General features: G+C 39.8%; 2 protein-coding genes across 7 annotated transcripts in view; one reads left to right on the top strand and one right to left on the bottom strand.

Annotated features, from left to right (window-relative positions):
- The first annotated feature begins 733 nt into the window (after positions 1 to 733).
- SPCS1 (signal peptidase complex subunit 1) lies at positions 734 to 5,211 on the top strand. Of its 2 annotated transcripts, XM_020971527.2 has the most exons (4): positions 1,265 to 1,388; positions 1,966 to 2,025; positions 2,099 to 2,185; positions 4,982 to 5,211. In XM_020971527.2, the coding sequence occupies exons 1-4, from the start codon at positions 1,353 to 1,355 to the stop codon at positions 5,105 to 5,107; spliced, it is 309 nt and encodes a 102-aa protein (XP_020827186.1). In that variant the 5' UTR covers positions 1,265 to 1,352; the 3' UTR covers positions 5,108 to 5,211. The 2 variants fall into 2 exon arrangements, with proteins under 2 accessions (XP_078008423.1, XP_020827186.1); XM_078152297.1 differs by lacking the exon at positions 4,982 to 5,211 and having other exon boundaries at positions 734 to 1,388; positions 2,099 to 2,138.
- Positions 5,212 to 7,813: 2,602 nt separating this feature from the next.
- NEK4 (NIMA related kinase 4) overlaps positions 7,814 to 17,865 on the bottom strand; it is a 35,741-nt gene continuing 25,689 nt past the window's right edge. For 4 of the 5 annotated variants that reach the window (XM_020971537.2, XM_020971540.2, XM_020971539.2 and 1 more), the window contains 3 exons: positions 11,324 to 11,529; positions 9,505 to 9,638; positions 7,814 to 8,878 (listed from right to left, as the gene is read on the bottom strand). In XM_020971537.2, the coding sequence (XP_020827196.1) occupies positions 8,786 to 8,878; positions 9,505 to 9,638; positions 11,324 to 11,529 (433 nt within the window). In that variant the 3' untranslated portion in view covers positions 7,814 to 8,785. Of the gene's footprint in view, positions 8,879 to 9,504; positions 9,639 to 11,323; positions 11,530 to 11,969; positions 12,203 to 17,865 lie in introns of those variants that run through there. The other variant, XR_013485863.1, reaches the window with a different exon arrangement.

The raw sequence follows: 17,865 nt of genomic DNA, 5'->3' as shown, positions 1-17,865 counted from the left end.
CTCTTGGGACCCCTGTCCGAGGCTGAGCTCTCGGAGGTCCCGAGGTCCCCATTGTGAGTCTTGCAGAAGCCGGCAATTCACTTCCTTTCTCCAGGCCTTAGTTTCCTCAGCTATACGTTAGGGAGGGGGGCAGGGAGTGGAAGAAGCCTAGAGATCGCTGGTTCCAGCCCTGACATTCTGGGAGTCTGAGCCCGGGGGGGGGGGGGAATCAGTGGGTGGGGAGCCTCTCCAACGCCCAGGACCCTCCTCCTCTGATGGGGGGTGGGAGCCTCCCTCGGGGTGGGGGAGGGGCCTCGAGCCCTCCTTTGGGAATGGGGAGTCGCTGTAGGGTCCGGGGGTGGGGAGGAGCCTCTTCCTGGGGGTTCCTCAGACGCCACGAGTCCTTTGCCCGTGGGTGCCCAGGCGACACGGGGGGCTTCCTGATCCTGCGGAGGGGGCTGTGGCTATACCAGCCTTCTCCCCCTTCCTGGGCTGTCCCAGCCACAGCCCCTCGACCTGGGTCCCAGCGCGACCCAGGGACCGAGGCACACCACCCCACTTCCTCACCTGCGACCTGAGGAGCCTCCCTCCAGTCCGAGCTTGACCCCGCCCCCAGAGCCTGACTCCGCCCCTGCCCGCCCCGCGCGCTCGAAGTCCAGCCCCCGCCACCTCAGCGCCTGCCGACTGCAGCTCGTCGTTCGGAAGGGCTCGGGGCTGTCGTGGATACTGCCTGATAGATAGAGGAAAACGCCTCTCCTAAACCAGAAGGATGGACCCTGGCATCCCTGTCTCTCACTTGTCACATCCCTGGGATCCTTCTCTCACCCCTCGTAGCCACGGCAACTGGGGCTATGGCAGTGAGAGAGCTTCCCGCGCGAGCAGGCAGAGTGTTTTGCTGCCCGCACCACAAGGGGTCCTCGCAGTAGCGAGGAAACTGTTGCCATGGGGACATGACGCGAGCCAGTGGCCGTTGGGCCGCCGAGTAGCTTTCGGGATTGAGTCGGGCGTCCGGGGCTGCAGCACCCCGCTTGGAGTTGGCACTGACGGCGACTCCTCCCCGAGGACGCAATGTCTCCCTCAGGCAAACCCAGCAGCCGCAGTCGCGCCTGGTCCAAGCCAGCCCCGAAGGCACACGTGGCTTAGCGACGGGGCGGGGCAGACCGAGCGGGCCGGCCTGCGTGGCGCGGACATCCGGTTCCGGGATCCGGATCTCTGCGCACCCGGGGCGAGCCGCTCGGCCCTGTCCCCAAAATCCGCTGCCTCCGGTCCTGCCAGGCCTCTCGTCCGGCATCAACCCCGGCCGCTCCCAGTCCAGATCCCCGAAGCGCTCCTCCACGGGGTCCCTGCAGCGCCGCCTGCCCCCGAAAGCAGTCATGTTGGACGGACTGAGCTCCCTGCCCACGCAGATGGTGAGTGTGCCCGGTGCAGCGCTTCCCACCCCGAGCGGAGAGCGAGAGGCGTTTAAAGTGCCAGACTCCGGGCCTGCCCTCGAGCAGCTTACATTCCCTCAGGGACTGGAACGCACGGGTGGTCGCTCCGAGGCCTCCTAAGGTCCCATACATGTTTGGTCTTTTTGGGGGGGAGGGGGAGTGGGCTTTGCACGGCTTGGATCCTTTCCCTCGGTCGTCCCTCTCTTCCCATCACTTAGCCCCCGCCCCTTTCCCCTTCTATCTTCAGGTTCTCTGGGTCTTTCCTCCCTTCCACTATAAAATGCTGTCATCGCATTTTGAACCTCTCTGGGCCACGTACCGTACCTGCTTTTTCCAGTCGGCCAGCCTGGGCATCCTCCAATTTAGGTTTTTGTTCAAGCTCCCAGTTCCTCTACCAACCTCTTCCTCCAACCCAAAATTTCTAATGGTTCCTCGTTTGAATGCAGATCAGCTATATGGCTAATCTGGGGCAAGATCTAAAATGAAAATATCTTGTAGAAGATGAAGGGTCGTTGAAGAAATGGTTGACTTTTCTTTTTCTTTTTAATTCCTGTAGGATTATAAGGGTCAGAAGTTAGCTGAACAGATGTTTCAGGGAATTATTCTTTTTTCTGCAGTAAGTATCTATCTTCATTTGGTTTTGCTTTCCTCAGCTTAGCTTTTCCTAATAAGACCTGTCTCTCTCTTAGGTAATTGGATTTATCTATGGATACGTGGCTGAACAGTTTGGATGGACAGTCTATATTGTTATGGCTGGATTTGCTTTTTCATGCTTGGTAAGAAATACCTCTTTGGATCACGGCTTCTTATAGTAGTTGTTAATTTACTTCTTCTGAATTCTGTAGCCCTGATGGAGGAGTGTGAGATGAAATTTGGTACTGGCTACCTTCAGTATCTCCATTACTGTCATTATAAGATAGTGTAATACGTATTAATCCCTACTTGCTACATAGATGCCGTGCTGTACATGAGAATCAGCAGCAAACCAGATTTAGATCCACTCTAGACGATATTTTTTAAATCATGGACTTGAAAGGATTTCTTGTGCTCTCCCTGCTTTACTTCCCCCCATTCAGGGCACACCATCTCTGGCGTTGGCACAGGCTGTGCCCCCTACTTAGAATGTACTTCTGCTTCACCTAGTTTCCTCACTGGCCCAGCTTAAGTGCCCTCTTTAACATGAGGCCTTTCTAAAGGTTTCTTTCCCTTCAGATTATCTTGAATAAGCTTATCTGTGTATACATTGTTTCCCCTGGATAGATTCTTCACTCCTTGAAGGCAGTAGCTTTTTTCACTTTTGCCTTTGAATAATTATTATTATATAACTGATTTTATTATAATTTTTGTGGTATCTGGCATGTAATCAAACCTTTCTGTACTTTTTGGACAGCAAATGTAGAGGAAACTTTCAAATATTAAAAGACTAATCACCTAAACAAAAACAATTTAACTAGAAAACTGCCTGAGAACACCTTGCAGGCTATTTAGGCATAGGTATGTGTGTATATGCAGTTTAAATGTGACATAGGTAAATGTGCACGTTTTGTGCACATGGAATGGTATAAAATGCTTCCTCTCTTTCCATTTAGAATGTGTATGTATTTCTACAATCAGTCAACAAATATTTATTAAGCACCTGCTGTGTGCCAGACACACAGGTGATGGGGATACAAAGACAGAAATGAGACAGTTCTTATTCTCAAGGTACTCACATCGTACACATGGTGACACACATACATATAAGTATATGTAAAATAAATACAAGGTAATGGTGGCGGGGGAGGAGGGAGGAGTAGCAGCTGGGGAGTTGAGAATCAGGGAATGCTATCGGTATGCGGTTGTATTTGAGCTAGGGAAGTTAGGTAGAGGAGGTAAAGGGGAGTGCATGCCAGGTCTGGAAGGTAGCCTGTATGAGTGCAGAGGTAAGTGGAATATTGTGTGTGGGAAACAGTAAGAAGGCCGGTTTGGTTAGGCTGAAATGTACAGTAAGGGAGATGACGTATAAGGACACTAAAAATGTAGGTTGGAACCAGGTGGTTAAATGCTAAATAGAGGAATTTGTGTTTGATCCTAGAAGGCCTGGGGAACTACCAGAAAGTTCTTGAATAGGGGAATGACACAATTCATGCTGTGCTTTAGGAATATTGTTTTACCATTCCTTTGGGGGCTGGATTAGAATGGGAGAAATGAAGTGAGGAGACCAATTAGCTAGTTATTGCAGTAGGCCAACAAGCTGTTATCAGAGCTGTAACTAGGATTTGAAGAGAAAGAATAGGACCGATAGAAGATGTCACGATGATTTGGTAACTGATTGGATTTGTGGGGTGAGGAGTCAAGGATGATACCAAGGTTGCACACCTGTGTGATAAGGATGATGGTATCCTTAGCAGAGATAGGGGAGTTGTTTTGGGAACCAGTTCAAAATGTCCAGTGTCGGACGGTTGGTGTGAGGATGGAAATAGGGATTGAGATTAGGGCTTAAAACGATACACAGATATGGGAATCATCTGCACAGAGATGATAATTAAACTATGGGAGCTGATTAGGTTTCCAAGTCAAAGAGTATAGAGATTTAAGAAGGCCTAGGACATAGTCTTGAGATATACCCAGTTAGGAATAGGATATGAATAATGTTATGGCAAAGGAATCTGAGAAAGAGTGGTCAGACAGGAGAACCAAGAGAAAATAGTGCCATGAAAACCCAGAGAGGAGAAAGTATGCAAGATGATAAAGTGATCAACAGTGTAAATTAGTCCAGAGAAGTCAAAAAGGAACAAGGATTGAGAAGCAGCTATCAGATCATATTTGGCAAATAAGAGATCACTGATAACCTGGGAAAGAGTATGTTCAGTTGAATGATGAGATTAGAAGCTATGTTGCAAGTTGCTGAGGAGAGAAAATGTGGAAGAAATGAGTATAGACAGCTTTTTTAAAGGAATTTGATTGTGAAAGGAAGGAGAAAAATATAGGACAATAGCTTGGGGGGATGGTAAGGCCTAATGAGGTTTTATTTGTTTTTGTTTTTTGAAAGTATAGGGAGACCTGGGTAGGTTTGTGGGCAACAGGAAAGAAACCAGTAGAGAGGAAGAGATTAAAGATTTGAGAAGATAGTGATTAAGTAGAGGCAAATATGCAGGAGAGGACAGAAGGGACTGGGATCAAACATACAAGTGAAAGGGTTGGCATTGGTGAAAAGAGCCATCTCTTCATCACATACTGGAATAAAGAAAATGGAAGATGTCTGGGAGAGAAGAGAGCTCATAGTGAATGGCTTCTATTTTCTCTGAAAAGTATAAGGCAATGGTTTCTATGAGAACAGTTTGGAACAGCCCCTAGAAGAGGGAGCTACAACAGAAAATCAGTTACCATGATAGTCATGGTCAAGAAAGCATCAAAACAGCTTTCTTCTTATGCCTTATTAAATGAGGTCCACATTCCTGTACCTTTACATTACAACAGGAACTTGGAATCAGTTATAAATTAGTAGAGAAACACTGTAGACCAATGTTTCATGTTATTTTGGACATTTGACTGTTGTATAAGATATACATTTTCTCCTTCCCCTCATCAAGCTGACACTTCCTCCGTGGCCCATATATCGCCGACATCCCCTCAAATGGCTCCCTGTTCAAGACTCAGGCTCAGAAGACAAGAAACCAGGAGAGAAAAAAATAAAAAGGCATCCCAAAAATAACTGAAACACGTCACATACTTCAACCTTACAACACTCATTCTGTTCTTTGTGAAATCTTAATTTGTCATATCCAAACCGCAAAATAAAACTACCTACATTATTATTGCAGAGCTGTGCTTAGAATTTGTTATTTATTGTTTACTAAAAACAATTGGGTTTTGTTCATAAAACATTTTTGGAGACTGGCTCCATAAATTTCCTGTGAAATGAAGGAAAGAAAAGTACTTATATGGAATGTGCCTTGCAAATGTGCAAGTTCTTTGTTTGAAGCCCACTAGTATTTCATAGATTATTGCAATTATGTATTTTATACACTCCCATTTTGAATAATTAAAACAGTTCTGTGCTATGTTTTTTCAATAAAACAAAGCTACTCCAATACTACATTGATTAAAGGGTCTTTTGTGCAGTAAGTAGGCAAGAAGAATAATCAATTTTTATCGCTACTGCTTTTGTGAATGAAAGTAGACCTGTATACTATTTTTGTGGCTGACAGTTCAAAATAAAGCTTTTTTTTTTTGTGAGGCAATTGGGGTTAAGGGACTTGCCCAGAGTCACACAGTGAGTGTTATGTGTTTGAGGCTGGATTTGCACGCAGGTCCTCCTAACTCCCAAGGTCAGTACTCTATCCACTACACTACCTAGCTGCCCTGAAAATAAAGCTTTTTAAATATTTTCTTAACATGTAGCTAGCTCCCCTCCCCTAGAAAGGAGTAAGTGATAGTAACTTTAAATGATCAGCAGTCATTCTCAGTAACACACTAATTATTCGGAGCATTAACTAAGTGGTATTCTGGGATCTGTGACTTACTAAAATACATATATATATTTAGTACATTTCTACCTGCTAATTATCCAATACCGCTGACATATAGAAGGTACATCATCCATGCTTTCTTTCTGAAGTGAGCTAGAGAAACTAGAAAGCTTATTCCAGGGAGCAGGAGGAGGGAGATGGATGGCATGGAGTCTAAAATGTAACAAGGCATGGACAGTTAAAAATAGACATCTACAGTTAAACTTCATTTTAAGAATGAGCTAATAGTTAGGAAAGTAGAAATAATTTTTATTTTTATATTATGATAGAAGTATTTGAACTAAACCTAACAAAACCTATTCAGTTTTTCAGCCTTAGCAACATCTGGTTTTAAAGTAATAAGCTAAGAACAGGAATGTTTACAAGTCACAGAAACAATTCAGGTGATCAGCTTTAGGTCATCTTACTGGCCCTGGACTAAGGAGCCTTTTAATACAATACAAAAAGGATAATGGTAAGCTGGAGAGTTATCAGAATGGTGAATTATCTGTACACAACTTCACTTTTTTTTGCATTAAGTACCTATGTGCAAAGTAATGCTTTAGATGTTGGGGAAGATAATGCAGTGTGTCAGAATTAAGGATGTTTACTCTGAAGAAAAGTCCTGGAGGAAGACATCGTTGTCTTCATGTATCCTGCGGATTGTGGGAGAGAGAATAGTAGTCTATATAGTTGCCAAAGATAGACTGAGAACCATTGGATAGATGTTATAGGTAGGCAAATGTCATTTCCATATAGGAAAACTGTAGCTGTCTTGGAAGAATAATAGACCTCGTAGGGCAAGGAGCTCTCCATCCATGCTGGAACTAAAGGAAAGGCTAAGTGACCACCTCTCCAGGACATGGAGAAAAGATTACTTTCATGGAGGGAAGGTTGAACTAGATGACAAGATCAGAAGGCTGGAGCTGGAATGGGCCTTGGAGAAGATCTTTAAAAGAAGGGATTCCAGTTCTAAATCCGGGGTCTAAAGACCCAGGAAACAGAGAATTAGTAACTTCACTCTCCCACATCAACCCAATAAAGATACTGTTAGAATGAGCGAATAAAAGACAAGAGTTGGAGATGCTAGGTATTTGGAACTGAAATGCACCTTCAGGAGCATCTATTTCAATTTAATTTTTAGAACATGCTAAGGAAGCTAAGATGAAGATGTGACAAACTTCCTAAGGAGGTTTTACCACAGCAGCAAGTAAACAGAAAACAACAGTATAGTGTGTTAATGCGTGGATTCAACTATCCCTGTTCTCCATTTCCTTCCCAATTTGATGCTTTTATCATCACACCATAATGCTTCTTCCATAGTTTCTTTGAATTGTATGACAGCAGGACTAGGGCTATTAGTAAAATTTAGGTCATTCATGTCAGGGAGTTGTGGTTTATAATGCATAAAAGTATTTATTAAAAGAACACCATCTTGCAAATCTGACTCTGAGATTTTCACTATGTGTAAGACATGGCTTATGAAAATCCAGCATAATCTAATGCTTCAAGTCCCTAAAAGGAGCAGGGTTGTCATGTTTATGAAATGAAGATCCACATTTTAATATAGCAGACTGTACAAAGGCCCAGTTTAGGAAAAAGCAGAACTGGAAGGGAATGCAGTATTTCAATGTAAATAATTTTCAAATGCTACAAAACAGAAAACCGTCTCAAGTCAATATTAAAATGTTAGCACTTTTCTAATGTAATTCCCATTTACATATCATATTAAGACTTATGAAGATTTTTCCTTATAAGCCTTCGAGGTCAGTAGTTTATTATCTTGGTTTTACAGTAGAAGAGGAACCTGAGAAGAGTAATGGCTACATGACTACAAAGTGTCAGAAACAGGATCTGAAGTCTTCTGATCCAAGTCCTGTGCATTTTACACTACACACCAAAAAATGAACAAAATTTATTTTACAAAATGCTATTTATTTACTTCATGGTAATTTTACCTATTATAAAAAACAATTACTAAAATATACAAAGTAGACCTTTAAAACATGGAAGGATAATAAGTGTCATGATACAGAAAAAGCAACCAAATAGAATAGGGGAACCTATGCAAGGGAATTGAATTCTCTATTTCAGGAGACATAAAATGCCTCAAATTCAGCTCAAAAGTACCTGGATTTTACTTACAAATTATTTCATTCCAAAAGGAATTAGTACTCAGGTATGTTCTCGCTGATGAAAAAATGAATTAAGCAAAGCCAGTATACAAATATATACTGAATAAATAAGCCAAAAGCACAACTTAAATAGGTTCAGTTCTGCAAGTATCTTGTTCAAACTAAATGGAGTTAATTTTTAAACTTTTGTAAGTGTATAAAAAGTTATGTATAGCTCCATTCTTCAAATTTATAAAGATCATGCACTGACTTCAAATTATCAGCTACTACTGTAGTGTTTACTAATATCACCACCATATGCTTATCATCAAGGATATTAGGTAAAGCCACTTGTTTCGGCAGCTTGTTACACAGCTATAGCCACCAAGAAAACCCTTGTGTTCACATTGATAGCACTGCTCTGGTAGGTTCTGACTATTTTAGAAGAAATCCTGATACACAATGGTTTCAAGCTGCTTAACCAAACAAGTTTCATGTAAAACATGAAATGCTTTTCCCACAATGTGTACCTATTTATTCTTTTTTTTAAAAAAAAAAAGCCTCTTCCTAAACCAGTCAAAAACAGCACTCATTCATAGCCATTTTTATACTCCTGCAAAACACAAATCCCAGAAAAACAGGCATAGCCAAATTTAATGGCCACCAATTTTGATATGTTTGGTTGAGGTAATCCTTCCAGGGAAAAGAAAAAACAAACCAAACAACCTTTAAAAATAGGTCTTCAGTTCTGACAACAGATTAGGACAAGTGCTCAAAAATTCACATTTTCTTCAAAAAATTTCAGCAGTCGAGCTTTTGTGCTATAATTTACATATTTTTCACCCAAATGCTCCTGCAAATGCACCTATGTGGAACACAGAAAAATCATCATGAAAAATGTGCATACCAGATGACATTATTACAAATATAACCCAAAGTACTACCAATTTCGACTGCCAAATTTAGGGATGGATTGGTAGTAAAAGCTTATGTTATACCTTTACTTTAAGACATAGAGAAGTGATGTAGCACAGTAGCATAGAGTAGCGATGTAGCAAGCCGGCCTCAAAGTCAGCAAGACCCAGGTTCAGGTCTCACTTCTGACACACATTGGCCCTGTCAGTGTAGACACATACAGTATGTGGCTGCTTCACCTCAGTGTGCTCTAAGGAACTTGATAAGACTATAAATTCCAAAGAAGGTGTCAACATACATTGATAGAGGGAGTTTCCTCACCTAGGGATTCCCTATTCTAATGACATCACTGGTATAGTCCCTAGTTCTGTGTGTGTGTGTGTCTGTGTGTGTGTATACTGAAAAATAACATTATAGGCTTCTCTCAAGTCATATTTAGGAGAAAGGGAAGCATAAATCTATATTCAGACCAATTCAGTCTTGAGTGTCTACTACATGCAAAGTGCTATGCTCTGGAGGGGGAAATAAAAATTAGTTCAGGGTAACACTACACTACAAGTTTATCTATATACTTACTTCTCTCTTCAGTTCATCATCTTCTTCCATGAGATCATACACTTTCTCTAGAAGCTTCACTCCCAACCCTTGAATTACATCAGCTCTCAAGACTTCAATCATTCTTCTGATCTTTTCAGAACCAGACACAACAGCTAAGAAATAATAAGACAAGGGCAACAATAACCTAAATCCATACACTCCATAACAAGAAGAATGAAACACATTTATCTTGTTATCCATAAGAAATACTTTCACGTTTAATGAATTCTTACATTCTACTTGTTGAGTACAATTTATAGAGATCTACACTTGAGCTCTGTTCACATTGGGAATTGGTACACAAATGGTTTTGTGCCTTATTGAATGAATGGAAAATTAAGTACGTGCACTGTGCTGAGCACTAGGGATACAAATAGTGCCTGCTTGTGAGGGGCTCACATTCTAACAGGAAGAGAAGGTTTATATACAGAAGGTTTCATCTGTAAGTCAGATGGAAATGACACAAATAAGATATAGTCTTAAGACATAGTAGCCCTCTTTATAATGCTTCCAGAAGTAATTACCAACCCCTAGTAACCAAATCCAAATGAGATGAGCCTCACTTTGAGAATTAGATACATTCAATTAAAAATCAAGTAAATCAGGGAGGTGAGTTTCTATTACAAAGAAGCCTCTATAATCAATCAATCAATAAGCATCTATTAACTGTGTGAGGCACTGTGCTAAATGCTTTGGAAACAAACGCAAAAACATGGTCCCTATCATCGAGGAGATCACATTTTAATGGGTGAGACAACCTGCAAACAACTATATACACAGAAGATACATAATCCCAGTCGGGGTAGGGGGGAATGGAGTCAGGAAAGGCTTCTTGCAAAAGGTGGGATATAAGTTGAATCTTGAAGGAAGCCAAGAAGTGGAGGTGAAGAGGGAGAGCATTCCAGGCATGGAGGACAGCCAGTGAAAAGGGCTGGAGTTGGGAGATGGAGTGTCGTGTGTCAAGATGACATAAGAAGGCCAATGTTGCTAGATCATAAGAGTATGTGGATGGGAGTAAGGTGTAAGAAGACCGGAAAAGCAGGAAGGAGCCAGGTTGTGAAGGCTCTAAAAGCCAGATAATTTTATATTTGATCCTGAAGTAATAGGGAGCCTGTGTATACGTCTGTGTGTGTGAGTGAGAGTTTGTGTCTGTGTATGTATGTGTGAGGTTGAGTGAGAGAGAAAGAGTCAGTCAGACAGATCTTCACTTTAGGAAGATCACTTTGGTGGATGACAGGAGGATGGACTGAAGTCAGGAGAAAATGAAGGCAAAGAGATCAGTCAACAAGCTACTGCAATAGTCTAGGCATGAAGTGATAAGACCCTGTGCCAAGTGGTTATTGTGAGTGGAGAGAAAGGGAGGTACATGAGATATGTTAATAGGCTTTTATGTGGAGTAAGTGTGAGAGGGTACTCAAGGGTGACATCTAGGTGGTGAACCTGGGTAACTACAGGATGGTGGTGCCCTCAACAGTTAGAAGAAAGTTACAAAGAGGGGAGGGTTTTGGGGGAAAGATAAGTTCTAATGGGTTCACCACAGGTTCCTTTAAATAGTAAGCTCTCCTAATATATCTAAAATGTGATGCTATTTACAAAAACCCAACTTTTTAGAGAAACACCTACTGCATAAAGCATGGCATCAATAGTACATCTTTAATCAAACAACTAGATTAAAATTTCATCTGTAAATGGTAACATCAAATGTGCAAACTACTATTAAACTACTTTGGCTTTCAAGTATTCTACCCCCAGTAAAGAGATACTTTCCAGTTTGCTTCAAAAGTAACAAGTCACAGACCTGGAGAAAGTTCTTTAAGCCTAAGTTCCTCAGAATCCTCTTCAACCTTCCCATACAGAATTAGTGTGTCTCTGTATTTTCGATGAAGTCTAAACTCTGACATAGGAAGAAGTCTTGGAAGATTCTCACAATTCTCTTTAGAGTCCATTTTTAGTGTCTGAGTCATCAGGTGTACCAAATCATTCATTTCATTTGTATGGCCTCTCCTGAAAAAGATTGCATCTATAATTAGTTTGGTCTTAAGAATTTTCATAAAAAAATATAATATACTCATGTTCACTTTTTTTTGCTTTTATTATTTTTTTTATCTTTTTTTTCCTTTCAGTTAGGCAATGGGGTTAAGTGACTTGCCCATGGTCACACAGCTAGTAAGTATTATGTGTCTGAGGTCACATTTGAACTCAGGTCCTCCTGAATCCAGGGCCAGTGGTCTATCCACTGTGCCACCTCGCTGCCCCGCTTTTATCATTTTTTAATGATTTTCTGGGGATTTTTCCCCCTATATCACCATAGTTTCCATCAGTTTGCCTCTTGCAGACAGTCATTCCATATAATGAATAGCATTTTTTAGGACAAAAAAAGGAGGAAAAAACCCAGAATAAATGACCAGTACATAAAGTTTGAAAATAAGTGCAATGTACAGTACCTGTACAGTATTCTGTACTGTAAAAAGAGTGAGAAGGAAGTGTCTTCTTATATCTCTTTTTTCAACCATACTTGTTCTTTATAATTGTATATTTACTTTCGATTTTTTTTGTGGTTCTTTCCATTTAAATTATTGTAGTTACTGTGTTCATTGCTTTCTTAATTCTGCTTACTTTGCTCTGCATCAGTTCATAGAGATCTTTTCATGCTTCTGTTCATCACATACATCATTTCCTATAGCACAGTAATATTCCATTACATTCATGTAACAATTTACTTAGCTATGCCTCAAATACTGCCCCCTCCATTCTTTGCTATCACAAAAAGTGCTGTTATTAATATTTTGGTGTATAGGGAACTTTCTTCTTATTAATGGTCTCCTTAGTGTATAAGCCCAGAAACAGAATCTCTGGATCAAAGCATATGGACATTTTAGCCGCTTTATTTGCATAATTACAAATTGCTTTCCAAAATGACCTTTTCTAATTCAAAGTTCCATCACAGCATTATAGAAGGTGTCCATCTCACACCCCCTCCAACATATACTATTTCCATCTTTTGTCATCTTTGCCAATTTTCATGGCGTAGGGTAAAAACTCAGAGTTGTTTTGATTAACATTTCTCTTATTATGAGTGATTTGGATCATTCTTTCATATTTTCAATCAGCTTGCAATTTTGGGGGGGACTGTTCATATCCTTTGCCTACTTGTCTATTGAAGAATGACTACAGGTCTTTAAATGTGTGCATATTTATACATATATATATATATTAATTGTTTATATATCTTAGATAACTAAGATTTCTCTTTATCAAAGAAATTTAGCACAAAGATTCCCCCCCCCCATTTACTGTTTCCCTTCTTATCCTAGGTGCATTAATTTTGTTTGGCAGAAGCTTTTCAGTTTCATGTTAATCAAACATATCCATTTCATCTTTTGTGGTGGCCTCTCTCCCCTGTTTGGTTAAGAATGCATCTATTAGGGGCAGCTAGGTGGTGCAGTGGATAGAGCATCAGCTCTGGAATCAGGAGGACCTGAGTTCAAATCCTGCCTCAGACACTTGACACTAGCTGTGTGACCCTAGGCAAGTCACTTGATCCCAACTGCCTCACCAACAAAAAAAAAAATCTTTTTTTTTCCTTTTCGCTTAGGTGATTGGGGTTAAGTGACTTGCCCAGGGTCACACAGCTAGTTGGTATCAAGTGTCTGAGGTTGCATTTGAACTCAGGTCCTCCAGACTCCCAAGACCAAAGCTCTATCCGCTACACCACCTACCTGCCCCTACATGTCTTACCTCTAGCCATGAGAGGTACATGATTTGCTTCTCTTCTAATATTTTAATAATATGATCTTTAATATTAACGGCACATTTAGAATGTTAATATTAATTTAATATTAAGGTTCATTAGAATGTATTGTGGAATACAGTAGATGCTATTGGCCTAAGCTTAATTTCTGTGAGACTGTTTTCCAGTTTTCCCATCAGTTTTTTAACCAAATAGGCAGTTCTTTCCTAAATAACTTATGTTTTCTACTTTATCAAGCACTGGGTTATCGAGTTCCATTGATTCTGATTCTCCTTTGCCCAGTCCCGGAACTTTCCCAAGTCAGACTGAACCAAAGTATCCCTTTAATAATTTGACTGGTATAGCATTAAAATTATAAATTAACTTTGGTATTATTATTTTTATTATATTGGCACAGTTCAGCAATGGGCACTGAATGTTCACCCAGATATTTAAGTTCTTTATTTTTTTAAGAAGCACTCTGTAAGGACTCATATGTACAAAAATATTGATAGCAGCTCTTTTGTGGTGGCCTAGAACTAGAATTTGAGGGGATGCCCATCAATGGGGGAGTGGCAGCACAAGTTGTAGTATATGAATATAATGGAATACTATTGTTCCATAAGAAATGGTGAGCAAGCAGACTTCAGAAAAACCTGGAAAGACATGAACTGATGCTAAGTGAAATGAGCGAAGAGAATATTGTACACAGTAACAGCCACACTGTGCAATGACTAACTTTCAGACTTAGCTCTTCTCAGCAATGCAAGGATCTAAGACAACTCCAAAAGACTCATGATGGAAAATGCTAGCCACATCCAGAGAAAGAACCATGGAGTATGAATGCAGATTGAAGCACACTATTAGCTTTTTTTGTTGTTTTGTTTCCTCTTTCTCATGGTTCCTCCCATTAGTTCTAATTCTTTATAGCATAACTAATGCAAAAAGAAAAGAAAAAAAAGAAGCACTCTGTAGTTGAATCTATAAAAAATTTTCTATGTTTTGGTAAACCGATCTCTAGATATTTTATGCATTTTGTATTTATTTGGAACAGAATTTTTCTATTACTGCCTCTTGGATATTTATATTTATATTCTATTATATATAGAAATGCTGTTGATTTTTAAGGACTTATTTTGTAACCTGCAACTTTGCTAAAGCCATTGTTTCAATTAGAATCTTTGTCAATTCCCTAAGATTTTCTAAGTAAACTATCATATTCATCAGCAGATAGGGATAGTTTTATTTCCTCTTTACCTAACTTAATGCCTTTAATTCCTTTCTCTTCTATTATTACTATTGCTACCATTTCCAGGATTATATCAATAATAGTGGGGAAAGTAGGCATCATTGTTTTACTCCCACAGGTCTTGGGAAAGGTCCTAGTGTATCCTCATCGTAAATGTATGATGCTAGCTTTTGGTTTTAGATACTTTTGATGATATTTTAAAAAGGTTCCTTTCTGCCTACACTTTGTAGGGTTTTTAGCATAAATGAGTATTATACTTTGTCAAAGGCTCTTTCCAAATCTATTGAGATAATCACAGAGCTTTGGATATTTTTGTTTTCAAAATAGTTATAATTGTTTTCCTAATGTTGAACCATCCTTGCATTCCTGTTACAAATTCAACCTAGCTATGATGAATGACTTCTTTGATGAATGGCTGTAGTCTGTTTTTATTTAAAATTTTGGAATCAATATTCATTAATGATACTGGTTTATATAGTTCTTATATGCTTTATCCTTCCCTGGTTTAGGTTTTAGCACAATATTTGCCTCATAAAAGGAATCTGGTTTTCTTTCTAGAAATATTTTAAATGGTTCTTTTTTTGTCAAACTTCATTTTTTTCCATTAATGGTTTGGCTCAGGTTTCAAGGGTACATCACCTTGAGTTGTAACTTGAGCTCCTTTGCTGTTCTGAGTACATTCCGTTCCCTTTTGCTATTTCTTGTGGGTGCAGAATAATTGCATGTTGTTCAAATTTCTTTTCCTTTATATTTGAAGTTGCTTGCAGAATTTGTTGCTTATCATTAAAATTATTAAATTTAAACCTATGTATTTTGGAGTTCACAACACAGAGTTTTTTCTTGTAGACATTTTGTTTTCCATATTCAGAAGTTCTGGGCCGTTTTTTTGTATTATTTCTTGCATTATCATTTCAGGTTTTTGGCTCATCACGCTCTTCTGGGAGACTGATAATCTTCAAGTTGTTTCTGTGCACGGTGTCTCAGAGACAAATGTTTACGAGCACGTTCTCTTTTTAATGTCATTGCTTTTTGCTTCTCTTCTTTCAGACTGCCCTTTACTTCTGTGTACATTCAGTCCCAATCAGTTATTATCGCTTTTGTTTCTTTGGTAAGACTTAGCACTATGGATCCAAGTTTTTAAATCCTGCCAATTACTTGTACTATGCACAAAGAATTAAGAAGGTAGAAAATAAATTCTGCTTTTACAATTCTCATTTCTCTTTTAATCTATTCAGAAACATCCTGCTGTGATTCTTTACTCTCTTAGGAATCCACAGGATCTCTCTCCTGAAGTGTTGAATCATTTTCCTTTGTGTTGCAATATTTATTCATAGATGTCTGGACTCTTAGCTATTCTCAAAGCCATATTCCCTTCTGTTATTAATGTTTCCACTGTTGATTTATCTGCATTTGTTCAAAATTTTTAGTATTCTTCCTCCTGAGATCTTTAGTTAATTCCAGACTTTTTTTCCCCCCTTATATTCCCTTATTGCTCATTTTCTGACTCCTTCCCCTTTGTTTGTTTCCCCATGGGCTGGTGTCCCCCCCCCCCATGCCATTTCAGACTCTTTCCATACTGGGCATTCACATTTCACAGGCCTCAAATCTCCGCCCCAAGTGACTTCTGGGGGGGAGAAAAAGCCAGCCTCAGGTGGATACTGGGCTCTTTTCCCTCAGGCTTAGTGGAGTGCCTCACAGCCATACATCTGTCCTATCCCAGTTCCTTCTGTTTCTCAGTTTTCTGACTGAGCACTGCTGTAATATGAAGTGTCACTGAATTATTTTCCCAGCCAAGTAAGCTTCTGTCTTTTAATTCTCTGCCACTGGGAAGAAGCAGGGTAAAGGCAGAAGACAGTTTCATTGCAAGCCCAAAAGTGGTCCATGCAACCCTGTATAAGGAGTATAATGAGTGTGGAATGAACAAGTTAGGAGTCAAGGATTACTCTTCCCTGCTGTTAGCTCACTGAATTGTTACCTCCCTAGAGTTGTTGGTTTTCCAGACTGTGAAGGCAGTTAAGTTGTTTCACCTTTTTTTTTTTTTGTATTTTGTATTTTGCTAGGCAATGGGGTTAAGTGACTTGCCCAGGGTCACACAGCTAATGACTATTAAGTGTCTGAGGCCAGATTTGAACTCAGGTCCTCCTGACTCCAGGGTTGGTGCTCTATCCACTGCACCACCTAGCTGCCCCAGTTGTTTTACTTTTTGCACATAATTCCTGTCTAATTTTCTACCTTGTTGGTTATGTGATCCAGAACACTCATATTTTATTTTCAAGTCAGAATTAATTTGAGAGTAATTTGATCAGCTTTTCAAGGAGAATTTTTTAAATCTTTACTTGTCCAGTCTGCTTTCTTTATGGCCTTTCCCAGTTTCCTTGGTAAAGTGGGACTTTGGAGTGTAGGGTAAATGATGTGTGTGTCTGTGTATATACATATTTAAAGACTTACTAGTACTAAACACTACAAGGAAACATACAAAGGGGTAAAGGAAAACTTACAGAGATTTTATCAGTTAACATGGCCCTATATGGATTCATGGGAACCTGTCTTGTACTTATTAAATAATGTATATAAATTTCCTCACTTCACATTGCCAACCCTTTTTCTCCTCAGATTTTTTTCTAGAATCATCTTCCAGTATAGATGTTAGGTCAATTTTTATCTTTTATCCAATGGATTACAGGTTTAGCAAACCTACTAGTGTCTCAGTTCTTTTAAAGTCTGTTTCTTCTACTGTAGGTCCAAGTGTGGGGGCCTCTGTCCCTTTCATACACTCTACTCCCACTGGACTGACTCCAGGCATCCAGCCTGTAAAGAACCTGCCATAGCTTCCCTCATCCAAGTCCCTTTGGATCATGAAATTGAAACATTGAGCTAAAAGTATACGGTGGAAACAGAGGCATATCAGTAGGATAATTTAGGTGCAATTATCTAAAGGCAGGGAAGAAACTAATGATCTTTCACAGTCCTATGATTACCATTTCCAATTTAATAGCTGCTTTTAATTTTATATTTATCATAGTCATAGATTATTCCCCCCATCAATATTCAAGTAAAAAATCAGCAGCTTGAACATTATATAATCAAAATGACCAAGTCCCAGAGAAAATGAAAGAAATGCAGCCTTTTCTTTTCAGTAAAGAAGTGGATGGTAGGGGGTAAGAACTATGGATGTAGAATGGTGTAGAAACTATAACATGGTTTATGTACTGGCTGTTTTTGCTGAATTGTTTTTAAAAAATCTTTGTTACAAGGGAAAGCTCCCTGATGAGGAAGTCTGGAGGGGGATATTCAGGAATGAATATGATATATAAGCAAAAAGCATCATTAAAATATACCTAACAAAAGCTGGCTAGCAAGC

The sequence above is a fragment of the Phascolarctos cinereus genome, unplaced genomic scaffold (genome assembly GCF_003287225.1).
Source record: "Phascolarctos cinereus isolate Bilbo 61053 unplaced genomic scaffold, phaCin_HiC Scaffold_4;HRSCAF=312, whole genome shotgun sequence".
In the NCBI taxonomy this organism is placed as follows: domain Eukaryota; kingdom Metazoa; phylum Chordata; class Mammalia; order Diprotodontia; family Phascolarctidae; genus Phascolarctos; species Phascolarctos cinereus.
This window is presented reverse-complemented; position numbering and strand designations above follow the sequence as displayed.